At 39.1% G+C, this 19,102-nt stretch overlaps 1 protein-coding gene across 2 annotated transcripts in view; it reads left to right on the top strand.

Moving 5' to 3' along the window:
- ZNF106 (zinc finger protein 106) overlaps window positions 1-19,102 on the top strand; it is a 49,300-nt gene that overhangs the window by 5,468 nt on the left and 24,730 nt on the right. For both annotated transcript variants that reach the window (XM_039326964.1, XM_039326876.1), the window contains exons 3-9: window positions 1,188-1,251; window positions 6,459-6,653; window positions 9,461-11,551; window positions 12,743-13,367; window positions 14,035-14,104; window positions 17,642-17,796; window positions 18,398-18,458. In XM_039326964.1, the coding sequence (XP_039182898.1) occupies window positions 1,188-1,251; window positions 6,459-6,653; window positions 9,461-11,551; window positions 12,743-13,367; window positions 14,035-14,104; window positions 17,642-17,796; window positions 18,398-18,458 (3,261 nt within the window). The remainder of the gene's footprint in view (window positions 1-1,187; window positions 1,252-6,458; window positions 6,654-9,460; window positions 11,552-12,742; window positions 13,368-14,034; window positions 14,105-17,641; window positions 17,797-18,397; window positions 18,459-19,102) is intronic.

The raw sequence follows: 19,102 nt of genomic DNA, 5'->3' as shown, positions 1-19,102 counted from the left end.
TTATATGTTGGTTAGAAAATGTAAAGCTTACTTTTCCTGAATATTCAAGGTATCTTTTATTGATCATAACAATTATTTTTTAATTGTACAAATAATGCAGCCATACAATAAGATAGAAGTTTTTATTTTTCCAAGCCCAGGGCCACACTTGATATTTAAATCTTGTTAGTTTGGATAATGCCTGCAGCTGCCTTCCAAAAGTAGGAAGAGGCTCCTATTAATTAAGTACAGTTAATATGCTCACTCGCTGAATAATAATTAGATTACATCTTTTGTCAAGAGTAAAAATAAAGTTTGGTGGCAATTTCTTGAGTAGTTTTCGGAAGCTTTCAAAAGTTGTCTGTGCTACTGGGGCCTCCTGTTATGTATTTCTGCTCTAGAAAACTTGAAACAGACTAGTGCCTTGCTTGGCACTAAGATACAGCAAAGAAGGAAACAAATGTTTCCCTATGCAGTGTGCTTTATGTCCTGCATGTTGTTTAGAGTTTATGTGTTCCTACCAGGCATCATTCCTAACAGACATAATAAAAATAGTCAGTTTGGTCTAGTGCAGTGGTAGGCAACCTTGGCTCTTTTATGACTCGTGGACTTCAACTCCCAGAATTCCTGAGCCAGATGTGCTGGCTCAGGAATTCTGGGAGTTGAAGTCCACGAGTCATAAAAGCCAAGGTTGCCTGCCCCTGATCTAGTGGTTAAGGGCACCAGGCTAGAAAGCCAGAGACTGTGAGTTGTGACCTTGGACCAGACATACTCCCTCAGCCCTATTCACCTTACAGGGTTGTTGTTGGGTGGGGGGAAAGGAGATGAAAGTGTATTGGATATGTTTGCCAGTATGAGTTATTTGTAAAAAATAATAAAGGCAGAATACAAATAAATGTATGTAATTCAGATGACAGGAAAGCACAGGCAATTTTTTTTACTAGTTTCATTTGAGCAAATCAGTTAGGAGATGGCTATAGGTCAAGCATTATGTAATATAAATTCAGAAGAAAACTGATATTAGCAACAGCTCCAATAGTGAATAATAATATTCAGGTTTTCAACCATTCACTTGTATGTTAGAAGACCACTTGGAATCCATAGGTGGACCAACTGTGGTAGCTCAGTTAGTTATGGATTTGCAGGTGAGATTTGTTTATGTACACATAAATAGTTTCCTTCCTATTTATGGCGCCTTTCACTTTTTCAGGAGATGGATGAGCACATGAGAAGTATGCTACATCATCGGGAACTTGAAAATCTCAAGGGGAGGTATGACTATGACAATGATCCATTTCATCTTTCTTCACTTTAGTATAACAACAATTTTTTATTGTAATACCACTGCAATTAAAACGTGTTTACATTTTTAAATACTGTATGGCATAGCGTTTAAAATTCCTATAATTAACTGTGACTAAAATGGCCAGGAGATTGTGAGAAGTTGTGAGGGGGCTGAGTGAGGAGGTTGAGAAATAGGACAAATTCTAGACATAAACATCCAATAGATGAGTCAGAAATGTGTTAGCTTATCTTATAGATAGCAACTCAGACTGGGCTTAAAACTCCCTGGAAGAAGAGGCTCGAATTCAAAGAGACTCCATTTATTTATTTATTTTATTTATGGGACTTATATACCGCTTTAAGTGCAAGCACTCTCTAAGCCAGTGGTTCTCAACCTGTGGGTCGGGACCCCATTTGGGGTCAAATGACCATTTCACGGGGGTCGCCAAACCACGCTGTCCGCCATTTTTTTCCCTTTTCCCTAGCTGTCCTACTCCCTCTTATTGGTGGCCACACCCACTTGGGGGTCACCACAACATGGGGAACTGTATTATGGGGTCACGGCATTAGAAAGGTTGAAAACCACTGCTCTAAGCGGTGTACACCAGTAAGCATTGTATATATATATATTTACATTGCCCCCAACAATCTGGGTCCTCATTTTACCTACCCCGGAAGGATGGAAGGCTGAGTCAACCTTGAGCCGGTGAGATTTGAACCACTGACCTGCTGAACACAGTCAGCTAAAGTGACCTGCAGTACTGCACTCTAACTGCTGCGCCACCTCGGCTCATCCATCTTAATTAACTCATGAATAAAAGAAGGCTATAGTCTTACAGTTTCTGAGATCCTGTTTTTAGTCCACAATACTCAGTTTCTTATTGTCAAATGGCCTACTTGGAGCCTTTCAGGTGAATTAAAATTCAGCTTCTAAAATTGCTGGATAGGAATTCTGGGAACAGTAACACCTGGAATATTTCAAGTTGGAAGCAGAAACAATATAAAAAAATGAGCCTGCTGGCTATAAAATTCTAGAAGTTGAAGTCCACATATTATTATAAAGTTTTTAAGGTTGAAAAACATTGCATAAAGCCATAATGTGTTCTCTGAGCATGAACTCAACTATGTTGGTTGCAGGAGAAAGTATATCAGCTTAATATCAATTGAAACAATTGTAGCCAATTTAACCAAAGTCAGTTAATAAAACTATGTCAGTTCAGTACGGAAACTCAGCCTTCCACAATATCTTTTTAAAGTATATTCAACGATTTAGTGCCTTCTGGATATAAGCATTCTGGTGTGCATTGAGGGAGTCATACTCCCCATATAGGGGATAGTTTCAGAGATAAATAAATAAATAAATAAATAAATAAATAAATAAATAATTTTAAGTAGTCATCTAATAGTCACCTCTTCTTGAATCCAGATAAGTCATTTCTGTTCATCTTGAAACTGAATCTTACAACCAGTTGACCTTGCTCTTGGCAATAAGGATCCATCTGTTGCCTGGCTGAACAGCTGAAGAGTGAAGGCTCTGAAAACAGTGTCACCAACGTTAACTTTAGCTGTGTAACTTGAGCTAGCAAGTCCAGCTAATTTTTATTAAAATAATCATTTTAAACAACTTGTTCTTATAATTGCCAGTTTTAAATTGATTATGTACCATCAAGGTAACATCAGTTCTTAACAGTACTTTGATTGGCCAGTTTTATAGGCCATCTGTACAATCTGAACTATATGAGGAAAGGTCTTAATTTAGCTTTGTATTTGGGTTTCCCATCTTCTGTGACTGCTCTACTCTGTTTAATGTTCAGATTAGGGCAGGTATGAATGTGACACATTTATATCAGTGGGCAGAGTATATTGGGATATGCCAGCTTTTTAGAGTTTAAGGAGGAATCCCCATCTAAATCCCGAAGCAATTGGTCCTCATTAAATTATTTGAATATCTGTAATGATTAATAACAGTAACAATCCATTGTAGCACAATACATAGGAAAATTATATTAAACATGAAGAGGAATTATGTAGATTAAATTAAAATTTGTATTTGTTATTGTATTTGATAGTGTTATTTGTAAATTATAAACTGCCAATCCATTGATAAGGTTAGCAAAAATGCACCCTTTTCAACAGTTTGTACAATGTTTGCAGCTGAATATTACATGTGAAATTTGAGAAGATTTGTGTTGGTAGATTTCTAGACCACAAAATACACATTATTATTATTTCACTTGGTCTCTGTTTTGCTTAAAAATATTCGAAAGGTTGTGAGTTTAAAAATCTCAGATGCATATTTGAAATCAGTAACATTTCTGAGTTAATTGTAATTTTGGCTGGGATCCAGATGTATTTAGTGCATGGATATATCTAGTGAAACTTACTTCTTTTTTTACTATGAATTTATTTAGACAATTTACATGGGCACTCATCTTAAAATAATAATATTCCAGCCCTAACGTCTGGAGAAAAACCAGATCTTCATAGCCTTCTGGAAAGGCAAGAAGGTCAGGGCCCACTGATTCTCAGGAGGGAAGCTTATAGGGCAAGCACTAGGAAGGATGATATTGTTTAAAAGAAAGGTCCCCAACTCCAGGCTGTGGACTGGTCCGGTCTGTGGCATGTTAGGAATTGGGCCACGCAAGCGAGCAAAACCTCTTCTGTGTATGCGTGGGATCTAGGTAGTGCACAAAAAACCACCCCCCGCCCCCCAGTCCCTGGAAAAAAATGTTTTCCATGGAACCTCTCCCTGGTGTCCAAAGTGCTGGTTTAAAAGATGGGGCCATGCAGATCTCCATGCATGTCACATCTTGCTATTGAGATCCTTTCTCCCCAGCCCCATTCCCCATCTGCCCCAAATTATTAATTTGAAGATTGTGGGGAATTGCATGCAGCTCTCTAACTCCATGGGTTTACAAGACTGGGATGAACTCAAGAAAACTGAGGGTTTATTTATATAGGAATTAGAAGAATATACAGAACTCCATTTTAAAACTTTTTTTAAAAATGAAGAGGATGGTGCTTTATTTAGCAGTCAACTGATCTCTTAATTAAGCGTGTAATGTCTTGTGGGTGGGTGAAGGATTTCCCCCCCTTGGTTTGTCTTTCATACTTTCCAAATTATAGAGGTGGTAGGAGATTCCTCAGCCTGTATTTCCTTTAAGAGAAATTCTTCATAGAATAGCAAAGATGATTGTAGCCCAGGAAATGGGAGCTTGTATCACATCACTAAAGAATGTTCTGGCCAGATGGTTTTGCAGTTGTGTTTTGCCCACATAATAAATTATTGGTGACATAAAGCTTTAAAGCAAAATACAATATTCTAAGTATGCTCGTTATTCCTTTATTAAACTTTAATAAAAGCTTAGTACAATAGTTCATAATACTTAATTGTGGAATATGTAGGAATGCAATCTGTTTGGCATAGTATTGGTCTCTGGACTTCTTTTGCTTCAAAAAAGATTTATTTAAACTTGTGATTTTAATTTGGGAGTTCTGAAAATTTCATTTTTACTCTTTTCCATTTGGAAATGAAAAGGAGACTACCGAGCTCCAATTCACATTGCAGGAAGTCATCAATTTATCTCTGAAGATTGTACTCCCCTTCTGCCTAGTATCTAACATATATGAATATAAGGAATTGTGGACTAGCAGTGTCAATATGTCGATATGTAAAAGTGTTGCAGACCATAATCACAAAATGCACTAATTTTGCTATTCAGTTTCTTTTGTTATTTTTTAGAAGTAGACTTTCAGGCCTTTGATGTTATTTCATGAGTTTCTGTGACGGCTTGGCTCCACTTGCCAAATTCCTTTAAATCTTTTCCAGCATTGACCATCTAACCCAGGGGTCCCCAACCTGTGGGCCGTGGCCCACTACCAATCTGAGGCCTATTCGCAACTGGGCCACGTGGCATGGCTGGCTGGTGCGCATACGTGCATGCACACGCACAGCCCCACTCACACGAATGTTGCAGGCGCTCACAGCCCCACTGCTTGAGCATCGCGGGCACTCGCCTCGCGTGAGGGTCGCAGGCATTCGGGGCCTCAGTTGTGCAAGCGCTTGGGGCCTAACTTGCGCAAGCGCTTTGGGCCTCGCACAAGTGTCATGGGTGCTTGTGGCCTCACATGAGCGTTGCAGGTGCTCTCGGCCCCACTTGCGTGAACAAAGGATGCTCATACGTGAACATGCGCGTACACAGCACCTGCTCCTCCCACAAAACCATCCCCTTCCCCCCCCCCGTGCCACCAACCTGGAAAGATTGGGGAACTCTGATCTAACCTTTGCAGAAGAATACTGATTTTGGCATATTCATATGAGATCACAAAATCTCACAAAGTTTTGGAAAATTGCAGCCTTAAAAATAAAAGTTAAAGATTTTTTAAAATTATTTTAATAAGTTTCGTGCCCTATTTTGGCAGTGACAACTATCCTCCCTTCAAAGCCTTTTGAGGTTTTCAAGGTTGTTTCTTCCTCTGAAAGCTTCCAACTCTGGAAACTAAATATGTAGGATTTTTATTTCTTGCCACTTGTCTGACAGCTGTCTGTTCCCTCCAGCTGAAATAATTTTGTGTCTTTTAGCCTAATCCTCGCAAAGTGGAGAATGGACAACTTGCATTTTCTGAAACCAAATAAAGTACAGTGAATTGGAGACTCCCTGCAGTCTTTGAATTCCAGGCCACTGTGCCAGTTGTCCCGGATTAGATTTCACTGTGTTAAGATTGGCTGCTGAACTTTTCTCTCCCCTCCTCTGCTGAGGAAAGCTGAGACAGAGCTTAATTCTAGATTCTGACACTGGTTTCCCCAGTGTAGCTGGCACCATGGAGGTGCTTTAGAGCAGCTTCAGCTAGCTCTGCCAGCCCCCTGCTTTACCATGTTTCCTTTGACAAGATTTTGAGTACAGCAATTCAAGAAGAATCCCAGATGACCCTTTGCTTATTATCAAGTTTGTTACCTCTTGATTGTTGGAAAAAAAAAATCTGAAATTCACCAAAAAACAGCCAAGCGAATTCAAAAGAAAAAAAAAAAAACCTAGAAAGCAACAGGTTTATTTTTTTTAACTTCAGCCTAAGTTACCAGCTCTTGTGTCTCGCTGACTGAGGCTTGTTCATTCAAAGGAAACGGAATTAAGATCAGCATTGTTTGCCATGCCTGTGGGAAGAATTGAGTGCCCACCTTCTCCTTCTTTCCCCAGGGACAGCAATCATGAGTGCCAAGTGTGCAGGGTGACAGTGGTGGGCTTGTCAGCATACGCCAAGCACATCTCCAGCCAGTTGCACAAAGACAGCGTTGAAACCCACGATGCCGAGGAAGAAAAAGAAAAGACCGATGAAGAATACTTTGACAAGGAACTTATCCAATTAATACAGCAAAGAAATGAACAAAACCGGTGAGTATTTCCACTGTTCATTAATTTGCACTTTATGAAGTTCTTTATTGGTTCTTTGAACCAAAGAAAATGCTTTTGAAAGTGCAGGGGTGCCTTCTCTGCAGTCTCGAGTTGCCTGTAGCTGGGAGAATTCACAACAACTGACTAACTTGCTATTTTAAGTTTATGATTTAGAAGGGTTTGGTTTGGGAATAATGCTTTCTGAATTCACAATTAAACCTGACTACTATTGATAATAGCTTTCTCTGCATGAAATAGCTGTGGATTTATTTTTGCCACTTATATTCAAACGTACCTAATATGGGTATTAAGATTCTTCTATAAATATACTGTCCAGTCATGCATTACATGCCTGTTGCACTTTACAAACTTTTGCCCAGGTCACAGTAACTAATTCTACTACATTTATAACATATTTTTAATTATATCATACAAAATAAATTGAAACTAGGTTATGCTTTTGGCTTAAAGGTAGAGAGTTCACCCTTAGTTTTTATGTATACGCAAAACCTGGAACTACAAAACTGGACAGTTTATAGAATTTTTTAATAATATTTTTAGGATTTGCTGTAAAAGAATGTATCGCATTTCAATCTTTGGAAGAGAAGAGCAGTGCAACTCATTCAGAGTGATATTTCAGTGGCAGCAAGCCAGTGAGTAAAACACTGCTTCACAAAAGATTGAGGCAGATACATATTCCCCTGAGTCTGAGCAGCTGCTTTGCAGGCTTTCCTAGAGTGTACACACATGAAAGTACAGGCACTCAATTCCACTGTGACTGGTATTTAAGCAAAGCCGAGGAAGGCTCTCAAAATTGCTGTGTCAAACCTTCAGGACAAGGTGACTGTTTTCAGCACTTTACTGTTGACAGTACCATAAAACATCCTTTTGGACAATTTGCAAAAATTGATCCATGGCTTTCATTTCACTGCTTTTAGTAATGTGCAGTTTAAAGACCATGTATTTGCTTTGGTTAAGTTGCTGATGTATAGTCCTCTGTAAGATAGAAAGAATTTTGCTTGTGTGGTCACCAATTCTGTCCATCCTCTCCTACATCAAAGTGTGACACTTCCTTCTTTCCTTCCTTCCTTTGGTTGGAGAGAGAAGGAGTCAATGAAACTGAAGAAATCAGTTGTGTATCTGACTAAGTCAGGGGTAGGCAACCTCAGCTCTTTTATAACTCGTGGACTTCAACTCCCAGAATTTCTGAGCCAGCCTCGCTGAGGGAAAAGGGAGAGGTTTCCAAGCTGGGCCATGCTGGCTTAGGAATTCTGGGAGTTGAAGTCCATGAATCATAAAAGAGCCAAGGTTGCCTACCCCTGGACTAAGTGAATTTCAGTATTGGTGTCTTCCACTTATACAGTAGTTTATTAAAGAGCTTTAAATGTTTCCCCTGTCCAGTTGTGACCAACTCAAAAGAGCTATCAATATTATTCATTTATTTATTTACATTATTTATGTAGCCACCTTTGAAATTGCCTTGGGGAGAAGCTCTGCACCTCTAATAAGATCTGACAGGGTCCCACCTTTTAAATAATGCTATCTTAGAACCCAGGTAGTGTGCTATGCTTGTCCCCCAGAGACATGGATAATGCTGATTCTGCCTGCTTTCCCCCCCAGGCTTTGGGTCAGGAGGATTTGGGCTCCTGCCAGTTGTGATTGTCTGTCTCTTGAATAACCTTGGTGGACTTTTTTGAATGTGTTATATTTTATTTTAGCATTCACAGTAATAAAACTAGCTGGATTCAGTTAAAGATGTCAGCATTATCCTAGTAGAATTAAATATAGGAAATGAGAAAAGAATTAACTTAACATTATATTACTGGGCTACATTTTTTTAACCTTTGATCTAGTGATCTCCTTGAAATCTTGATGATCCACAGTCAATTGACTCCTATTTATGGAATTGCTAAAGAGTCTTCTCAAAGTTAAAAAAGGATATGGAACTTAAAACCTTCAGCATGCCCAGGAACAGAAGTTGTGAGGTGCTATAGTGTGAAATTTTCTTTCTCTTACATCTCCAGTAGTCTATAGAGAAAGGGAAAGAATCATGTTGATTTTAAAAACAATATAATGTTTTTCTGACATTCTACTTCTTTTTCAAGGAGGTACTGTATTGCCGATGGAAAGAGAACATTTCCCTTTGACAGTTATATGATAAACCTACTGAGTGTTTTCTTTCTCAAAGAACTCCTGTTCTATGACAACCTGTATCTATGCAACACCCATTGCAGCAGTTGTAATCTAGTGAAAATTATGACTATGTAATACTGTTCTAGGTTAGAACTAAGTTGGCTTCATTTGGAGTTATTTCAGATCTAAGTACTTTTGTGTAGTTCTTTAAATAGTTATTGTGTACTTCCAGAATTGTTTTCAGTTAACCAATGTGTTAGAAGTGGGCAATAGAGGAAGTATCTCCTTAAAGATTCACAATATCTCTTTTTCCAAGTTGTTTTCCTGAGTTTTTCACTAAGAAAATAGTTCCATACTATATTATTTGGTATGTTGGGGTAAAAAAATAATAGTAGCAAAAGGGTGATGTATATATGGAGTATTGCTTTAAGTGTTTGTCCCACTTGAAAGTGAAAGGTAATTTCAAGTTGATTTTCATTTGAACTTTGATCTCTACTTTCTTAGAAGAAATCGTTATTTGACATTGTTGATTAAAGAAACTAACAAAAATGTAGAATTGGATGTAAGCCAGGATTTTACAGTTTTAACAATTTTTTGTTATTTTGATTATTAAATCATTAGATGTAAATATTTGTGTCCTTGATCATTAAATGAAAATGTTTATGTCTTTGTAGGACAAGTGAATTGTGTCACGTAAACTGTGAAGCAGACGGTGATGACAGGAGATTGCGAAGGCAACAAAATGACAGACTCTCTTATCAAGACCGAGATCGTTATGATACAACATCAAGGAGGCATCATGGACCATCACAGAGGGACTGGAACTGGGAAAAGGATAATTTCTTAAATTCCATGCAAGGAAAATTCACTCACTCTGCCAGGAATTCTACTAATTCAAACAGACATCTCAGCAGCCAAAGAGGACGACTTGGGTGGCATCAAAATGGTTCCCGAGGACCTCCAAGTCAATACCATAACTATGGAAATATTGGCAGTATTTGGCATCAGAATAACAGAGGTGGAACATCAGGTTGGCCTCATCATGATAGAGGAAGAAATTCCAGTTGGAGTTCTGAAGCAAATAATATATTTTCCAACTGGCAGTTCAAAACTGTAAGGGGGCACCGGAAATCTGTTCAACAAAATGGAAATGGATGGAACATTGGACGAAACAGAGCTGTAAACAATACTTCTCAGGTAGACAACGTGGATACTTCCTGGTTAAAAATAAATAGTATACAGGATAAATACAGCAGTGAAAATTATACATGGCAATGGCAGGAGGATGCGGCAAATTATACCGGTCTTGATAATAAAAATGGCAATCCTGACTGCTTATTAGATTTCACGAGTGATCAGCTATCTTCAGATCAGTTACTAAATTTTAGTGTTTCTAAGCATCCAGAGAGTAAGAATTCCAAAGTCAGTAGAAAGTGCAGTAGTCCTTCTCGAGAAAAGATGAACCGGTGGGCTCCTTATCCTTTCCAGAAAACTGTAGAGCAGCAGCCACTGTCTGAAGAGATGGTAGCTAAAACATCAGAGAAAACATTGTCTCAGTTGTCTTCAGAATCAGCAGATCCTAAAGCCAACAACCCTAAAGTGAAAAAATGGGAAGAGAGTTATTCAAGATCTTCAACTAACAGTAAAACATCCCTGAAAGCGGCACCAGGCAAAGCGCCAGCGGCCTGCACAGGTGAGAACAAATCAAGTAAAGCTGAAAGCAAAAGTAACAAGATGCCCTCCTTGAAGTCCCCACTTCTAGCTATTCCAGATATTAAATCCTCTTCCAAAAAAAAAAAATCAAAGAATCTCTTGAAACGTGCCCATGTCTCCTCATCTTCTGGGGAAGGCCAAAGTCAGCTGAGTACAGAGGCTAGCAATTCCTCGAATAATTCCAAGCTGAACAATAAAGCATGTAACTATAACAGTTTAAAAGGGAGCACACTTCTATTGAGCAGCAATGAAAGCCTAAACAAAGCGTTAGAAAAGGCCAAAGATGAACTCCAGCATAATCGTTCTTTTCAGAAGTCGCATTCAAGTTCTAGCAGAGATGCTCAGATTGATAGGAAAGAAGAATGGAAAACTGAAGATTCTTCACACGATTTGAAGATACATGAAGTCCAGATGAAAGGAATAGAGAACAATTACAAAGGTAATAAACCAGGAAACATGAATACTTCCCCAAATTCTTATTCACCTTGTGGCCTTGCTGAACCTGATCACATTGCAGCTAAAAATGATAACTGTTTAAATGAATTGAATGGTGCTAATAAAAAACACATTGAACTCCGAAAGGAGACCCTAGACTCTTTGTCAAACTATCCCTGTGAGTTAGATATTGAGTTGAAAACAACTCTGGAAGAAGATGGGGATGAAGATGTTACAAAATCAAATGATGCTCCCGAAAAAGAAGATGATGGAGATAATTCAAATCACGAGCTGCTCAAAGCTACTATAGGGCACTCTACAGGTCCTCTTCTTCCCGAACTGAGTAAACTTGGGTTCCCAGCTTTTCTCCAAAGAGACCTGACATGGCGCACTAGCTTAAAAAATAAAATTAGCTCTCATTTGCCTGAGCCAAATCTCAATAACGCAAGACGCATTCGAAATGTGAGTGGTCACCGGAAGAATGAGACAGAAAAAGAATCTGGACTGAAACCTACTTTGAGGCAAATTATCAGTGTGTCTCGTAGAAATGTAAACTGGGAACAGGTTATTCAGCAGGTGACAAAGAAAAAACAAGAACAAGGCAAAGGTTTACCAAGGTTTGTAATCTTACCAAGAACATTCTTACTTTACAGCATGTCTGAATTGTGTGTGGATGTGTGGGGTCTCAGTATGGTTCATATATAGCCCTAGAAAGGGTTGTTTGCTTTTCCCCTTTAAAAAACCTCTCTCAAAATGGGCCCTAGCACTGCCCACTTTTGGAGGACAGCCTTCAATGACCCTTACAAAGCTCTTGAGAAAATGGAAGTTGTACTAATCTATGTTATCCTAAAGGTGTTTTTCAAAGGCAACTGGACTTCCTTTGTTTTTTCCTTAAAAACATTGTGCTTCTCATCTAAGAAGCTTCTTCAGTCCGGGCTGAATGATGGAGAATGGCAGAGTATATATTCCTTAGCAGTCATCTGGCTGTTAGCTCCTTGAGAGTCATTGAGGCCACTTGGGGGTTTATGTGTACCCTTAGGGTCACCTGAATCAGAGTGCAAATGGGTTTGGGACTACCGAAGGGACTGTGTTGTAGACAAGGGACAGATGGCATCATATCCTTCCCCCTCTGTTAACAATTTTAATGTTGATGGCCTCTTTGACCCTTCCTCTCAGACCAGTGGTCCTCATATATATAATGTAATATAAATAGAATATAAACCCTTCCATTCCCCACCATTTACCCAGAACTGAAGAAGCTTCTTGGATGAGAAGCAATATATTTTCAAGGAAAAAAACTAAGAAAATCCAGTTTCCTTTTGAAAAGCATCTTTGGGACAACCATGACCTAGATGATTGAGAATCTTCATAGACATACTCTATTTTATGGCTTCCGATGATGTCTATGCATCTGGCCAATATTTTGCTCATCTAAGAGTGGCTAAAAATATTGACTTGGCTTTAGGTAAGTCCAGGTAACTGTGTGTAAAAGATAAAATAATTCAACTCCATAGTTAGAGAAATCTGGTAATGTTGCTGAAGTATTTATAGATAAAATTTAAATTAAAGATGTCTTCAAATCCAGCTGTATTCCCTATGAAACTTCATGAACACATCCATGTAATTTTCTGAACATTGCCACTGACTTCTTCTAAAATGCCTCTCTAATTCCACCGTCTAGCCTTACAATCAGGAATTTCTCACGCTTATCTCTCCTTAGCTTTTGATATTAGACTAATTAGAAGAGAAGTGGTTGTGTCTTTTTTAAAAAAGTTTCACTCATACATGTTTCATGGTTGTGTTTTAAGGTTTGGCATTGAGATGGTTCCACTCATCCAGAATGAACAAGAAGGCCTTGAGTTGGATGAAGAAGTTGACTTCACCAATCTTGAAGGATTCCAGTGGGAAGGGATATCTATAGGTTCCCCAGGAACAGTTAGGAAACGTAGCCTCTCAGAAAGTAGCGTGGCGGTCGATAAGACAGCCTCCATTTACAGTTTCTTTAATAATCAAGGCACAAGTAAAGAAGACAAGCAGAAAAATGCTGGTTCAGTTGCCAACTCTGAGGATATAACAAGTGGAATTCAGACATTAGAAGATTCTGTGGTTACTGTGAAACAGGAGTCATCTTCTCTTCCTTCCTCCCCATTCAAGACTGACAGGACTGATTTAATTTCAAGTGAAAGGAAACTCAGCCTCCAGTCTACCCCAAATGTCACTATCTTTAGTACCAGCGAAGGCCAGAGAAGCCTTGACTGTACCATTCATCTATCTGAAAACAAAGGAATATTGGAGAATGCAGAAGAACATTCCACCCAGGTTTTAGGCCTTGCAGACATCAATGCTCTAGATGCAGCTACTGATAGCAGCTATACATCAAGCAATGAGCAGAATGATAGCCAGGTGATGGGGAAGAAAAGAAGAGCAACAGGAGTAAGTCCTCTGTATGCTACTAGAAGTGATTTTATTTTATTTGCAGCCGTTGAATTCATGAACCAGTTTGTGAAAAACATCCAAAAGCGTAACAGTACTTTGGTAAAAGAATCATTTAATGTAGAATCCCACCTAGGCTGGTTTATTTAAAGAGATTCTGTCTAGTCATGGCAGTTACTTTAATCTAAAACCGTGTTTGCCAACCTCATAAAAGCATTCAGTTTTACCTTCCCTAATTCCCCAGTAAGCACAGTCAATTACCATGTTGAATGAGAGACTATAGGAGTTGAAATCCAAGTTGTAGAAGCTGGGGTATACTGGATATTTATCCTTTTGCTATGTGTGTTCTTATTTAGGTTGTAAAAATATTGTACTGGCTTTTATCACTTTCAAACTAGTATTTGTTTTTCTTAAGTTTTTGCTAGGTAGGGTATTAGTAATGAAAAATCAATGCAGAGTCTTGGCTACATCTGTTTCATTAGATATGGATTGCCTGTGGATCAAACTGAGGTCATAAAAAAAAGTATGCCTCAATAATTTAATGGTAGTTTAATGGTTTGAGTATTTCACTTGAAATAATTCTCACTGAAAAAAATTGCTACTAGTTCTGAACATTATGTGCAGTGTTGGCTTAGCTGACTAGAAACGTTAATTTTTTAATTTCTAGGAGGGTTCTTGTCCTGAAATCCCAAGTTTAGAAAGAAAGACTAAACGAAGGAAGATCAAAGGAAAAAAAGGTGGGTGATTGAAGTCAGCTAACATCTTATTATTGCCTTCAATTTATATTTTAGGAGTTTTGTGTACAGTAATAATTGTATTTAATAATAATAATAATAATAATAATAATAGGCAGAACCTCCAATTTCAATCCAATCAGAAACGTTTCTACCAATCCATCAATGGAGAAACTGCAAGGAATCAGTCAGTACCTGACAAGGAAGAAACAGTGCAGTTCTGGAAGCAGATATGGGATAACCCAAAGAAATACAACAAGGATGCGGCTTGGTTAAAAGAGGTGGATGCAAATAAAACAGAAGTTGAAATGAAAGAACTAGTAATAACAACAAAAATGGTAGAAAAAAGAGCAAAGAAAATCAAAAATTGGTCAGCACCAGGTGAAGATGAACTGCATGGGTTTTGGTTGAAACATCTAACTGTTATACACCCACTCATTGCCAAGCAGTTCAACAATATACTACAAGGAGGAGAAATTGAAAAGTGGCTAACAACTGGGAAAACCTACCTAATAATGAAAAATCCAGCAAAAGGGGCAACACCAGGTAACTACAGGCCAATTACCTGCTTACCAACAACATTCAAATTACTAACTGGTGTGGTAGCTGATGCAGTACAACAGCATCTAGTTGAAAACAATCTCTTTCCACCTGAGCAGAAAGGAAACCGCCCCAATAGCAGAGGAACAAAAGATCAACTCCTAATAGACAAAATGATCTTGGAAAACTGCAAGAGAAGGAAGACCAACCTGAATGTAGCATGGATTGACTACAAAAAGGCATTTGACTCTCTGCCACATGATTGGATAATCAAGTGCCTAGAAATAACAGGAGTAAGCAGAAACATCAGAAAATTTGTGCAAAAATCGATGGCACAATGGAAGACACAGTTGCAGATCAATGGTGAAAAGCTGGGAGAGGTTAATATCAAGAGAGGAATATTTCAAGGAGATTCATTATCACCATTACTATTTGTTATTGCACTGTTTCCTCTGTCAACAATACTGAATAACTCAGGACATGGTTATCAAACATCAAAAACATCTGCTAGACTATCCCACCTCCTTTACATGGATGATCTGAAGCTGTATGGAAAAACATCATCTGAAATAGAATCGCTGCTCAACACTGTCCGTATATATAGCCAAGATATTGTAATGGAGTTTGGCTTGGACAAATGTGCCACACTTACTATCAAACAAGGAAAAATAGTGAAAACTGAAGGAATCAAGATGCCCCACGAAAATAACATTAAGAGTCTGGATGAGGAAGATACTACAAATACTTGGGTATCCTTCAAGCTGACAACATCAAGCACACTGAAGTCAAGAAAAAGATTAGAGGTGAATACATCAAGAGAGTGAAGAAGATCTTAAAATCCAAACTCAATGGAGGAAATACCATAAAGGCAATCAACACCTGGGCAATCCCAGTCATTAGGTACACAGCTGGAATAGTGGACTGGACTCAAGCAGAACTAAAAGCAATGGATAGGCAGACCAGAAAAATAATGACAATGAATCACGCCCTTCATCCACGCAGTGACATTGATAGACTTTATCTACCAAGGCAAATAGGTGGGCGTGGAATGCTACAAGTACATCAGATGGTTGAAGAAGAAAAAATGGCTTTGGAAGAATATCTGAAGAAGAATGATGAAGATGCACTGAAATTAGTATATCAGGAAGGCTTACTAACTACTGGAGAGACCAAACTGGCCTACAAGAAAGACCAAATGAAGAACAGAATAGAGGCATGGGAAGACAAAGCACTACATGGCCAATACATGAAAAAAATAGCTGGGAAAGCAGATAATATAAAACCTGGCAATGGCTAAGAGCAGGAAAATTGAAGAAAGAGACCGAGGGACTAATTCTGGCTGCACAAGACCAAGCCTTAAGGACAAATGCATACAAAGTCAAAATTGAGAAGACAGCAACAGACAGTAAGTGCCGCCTATGCAAAGAAGCTGAAGAAACAGTGGACCACTTGGTAAGCTGTTGCAAGAAGATTGCACAGACTGATTACAAGCAGCGGCATGACAAAGTAGCAACAATGGTGCATTGGAAGATCTGCAAAAAATATCATTTGCCTGTAAGCAAAAACTGGTGGGATCATAAAATAGAGAAAGTCATAGAAAATGATAAAATTAAACTGCTCTGGGACTTCAGAATTCAAACAGACAAGCACCTGCAACATAACACCCCAGACTTAACAATTGTCGATAAGAAAGACAAAAAAGTCTGGATAGTGGACGTGGCAGTGCCTGGAGATAGCAGAATAGAAGAGAAAGAACTGGAGAAGATAACAAAATACAAAGACCTACAAATAGAAATAGAAAGACTGTGGCAAAAGCAAGCAAGGGTAGTACCAATAGTCATAGGCTCCTTGGGTGCAATCCCAAAACAACTGGAGCACCACTTGAACACCATTGGCATTGACAAATTCGCTATTAGTCAATTGCAAAAGGCGGCCTTATTAGGAACTGCTTCCATCCTGCGACGATACCTGTAATACCATCAAACATCCACATCTGCCTATCCCAGGTCCTGGGTAAGGACTCGATAGGTAGACAAAATGCCAAATCCAGTCTGAACATCTGGCTGACTGTGCGATGAATGATAATAATAATAATAATAATAATAATAATGTTGGAAGGGACCTTGGAGATCATCGAGTCCAACCCCCTGCTAGGCAGAAAACCCTACACCATTTCGGACAGATGGTTGTCCAGTCTCTTCTTAAAAACTTCCAATGTTGGAGCATTCACCACTTCTGGAGGCAGGTTGTTCCACTAGTTAATTGTTCTAACTGTCAGGAAGTTTCTCCTTAGTTCTAGGTTGCTTCTCTCCTTGATTAGTTTCCACCCGTTGCTTCTTGTCCTGCCCTCAGGCACTTTGGAGAATAGCTTAACTCCCTCTTCTTTGTGGCAGCCCCTGAGATATTGGAACACTGCTATCATGTCCCCACTCGTCCTTCTCTTTGTTAAACTCGACATACCCAATTCCAGCAACCGTTCCTCATATGTTTTAGCCTCCAGTCCCCTAATCATCTTTGTTGCTCTTCTCTGTACTCTTTCTAGGGTCTCAGCGTCTTTTTTTACATTGTGGTGACCAAAACTGGATGCAGTATTCCAAGTGTGGCCTTAACAAGGCATTGTAAGGTGGTATTACCACTTCACGTGATCTTGATTCTATCCCTCTGTTAATGCAGCCTAGCACTGTGTTGGCATTTTTGGCAGGTGTAGCACACTGCTGGCTCATATTTAAGTGCCTGTGGTGACCAAAGTTTAGTTATCTCCATAATCCTCCATGTTTTTCGTAATCTAATACACATACTTGCTCTGCAGAATGCATAAGAAAAAGGTGTTCCCAAGACAGATAAAATAAAGTTAATCCTTAAGTGTCAGGCTCCTCAAATACAATATGATTTATACATAGTTTAAATGGTGCTCGAACAGCTGACATAGACATTCGGTTTCTAAATGTCTCCCAAATGTCATGTGCCTCCATTATGTTTTACAACATTTTTCTTTTGCAGAGCGTTCTCAGGTGGATCAGTTGCTGATTATTTCCCTGCAAGAGGAAGAATTAAGCAAATCATTACAGTGCGTAGATGAAAGCCTCCTGCAGGCTCGAGCTGCTCTGCAAGCAGCTTATATTGAAGTCCAACGTTTACTTGTACTGAAACAGCAGGTATTTCATAAGTTGGAGTCTATTTGCTCTGATTCCCACAATTTCAGAAGGATGTTACTGTGTTTCTCCGAAAATAAGACCTGGTCTTTTTTTTTTGCCTCCAAAAGAGGCACCAGGTCTTATTTTAGGGTGTGTGTATGTGTGTGTGTGTGTGTGTCTTTTCACTTACCTCCAGCACTGACAGCCCTGCCCAGCCGGCCCACTTCTGGGACTGAAGGAGCAGCTTTATTCTGCAGCTGAGAATGGAGCTTGGCCTGCATTTCGCAGTCAAAAGCCTTTCTGGAAGGCCATCGCAGCCGAGAACCGAACTATGGATTGAATCCATAGCTTGGTTTTCGGCTGCAGTGGCCTTCCGGAAAGACCTCTGACTGAAATGCAGGTCTGCGGATGCCGCAGAAAAAGTGGGTTGGCGAGGAGAGGCCTGGCTGCAAGGTAAGTGGGTGCGGGGCACGTGGGGCAGCTCCACACTCCCACTTCTGCCCTAGCTTGATTTTTAGGTGTGTGCCTCACCCCAAAACTAGGGCTCATTTTGGGGATAGGGCTTACTTTCAGGGAAACCAGGTATTTGTTGGTCCTTATTTAAATCTCTTTTATTTTCTAGGTATCAGTAGAAATGGGATCTCTGAGGACACAGAGGATTCAGATCCTGCAGGGGTTACAAGGTAACTTTGCTGACTTGGAGCTATGTTCCATCTGGATCTTGGCTTTTGATCTGGTATATGCAACACAAAACAGTGAGATGTTCTCAGATTCCCGTTTCCTAAGTACATTCCACAGCTTGATAGGGTTACCGCAATCAAAATATTTTCTGTAGTCAGTATACTTACTTATTTGGGGAATTCTTTGGCTTTCCCAATTACTCAGATTTCTAAATCCAGCTTCTGGCATCTTCATTTCTAATCTATGTTGGGCAATCCCAAGCATTATTTTGCCAGGATATGAAATTAAGAATATGTGCTATGGATTGCACACATTGTTATGTCTTCTTTCTTTGGCATTTTTATATAGACTTTTAAAAAAAATATTTTGGCCATTTTGTTGTTCTCTTGATTTATTGATATAGTTTAGTTAGAACTTTTATAGACTCTCTATCTTTGACTTGCCAGATTTCTGTAGATGTTCCATCAATTCTAATAGCTTAACAACTATAGTGCTGATGTAATTTCATCTTCTATTGGGGGTTTTGTCAATAGGAAATACCTTCTGTGGCATCTTGGTTGTTGACATCTCTTGTGGTACAGAAGTTCATTTCTTCCATTTTTCAGAACAGTACAGAATTTTTTTTTCAGAGCAGAATTTCATTTCT

This window comes from Crotalus tigris, unplaced genomic scaffold, assembly GCF_016545835.1.
Source record: "Crotalus tigris isolate CLP2741 ecotype Arizona unplaced genomic scaffold, ASM1654583v1 scf7180000017545.3456711, whole genome shotgun sequence".
Classification (NCBI taxonomy): Eukaryota; Metazoa; Chordata; class Lepidosauria; order Squamata; family Viperidae; genus Crotalus; species Crotalus tigris.
The sequence above is the reverse complement of the archived record's forward strand: the minus strand, read 5'-3'. Positions and strand labels throughout refer to the sequence as shown.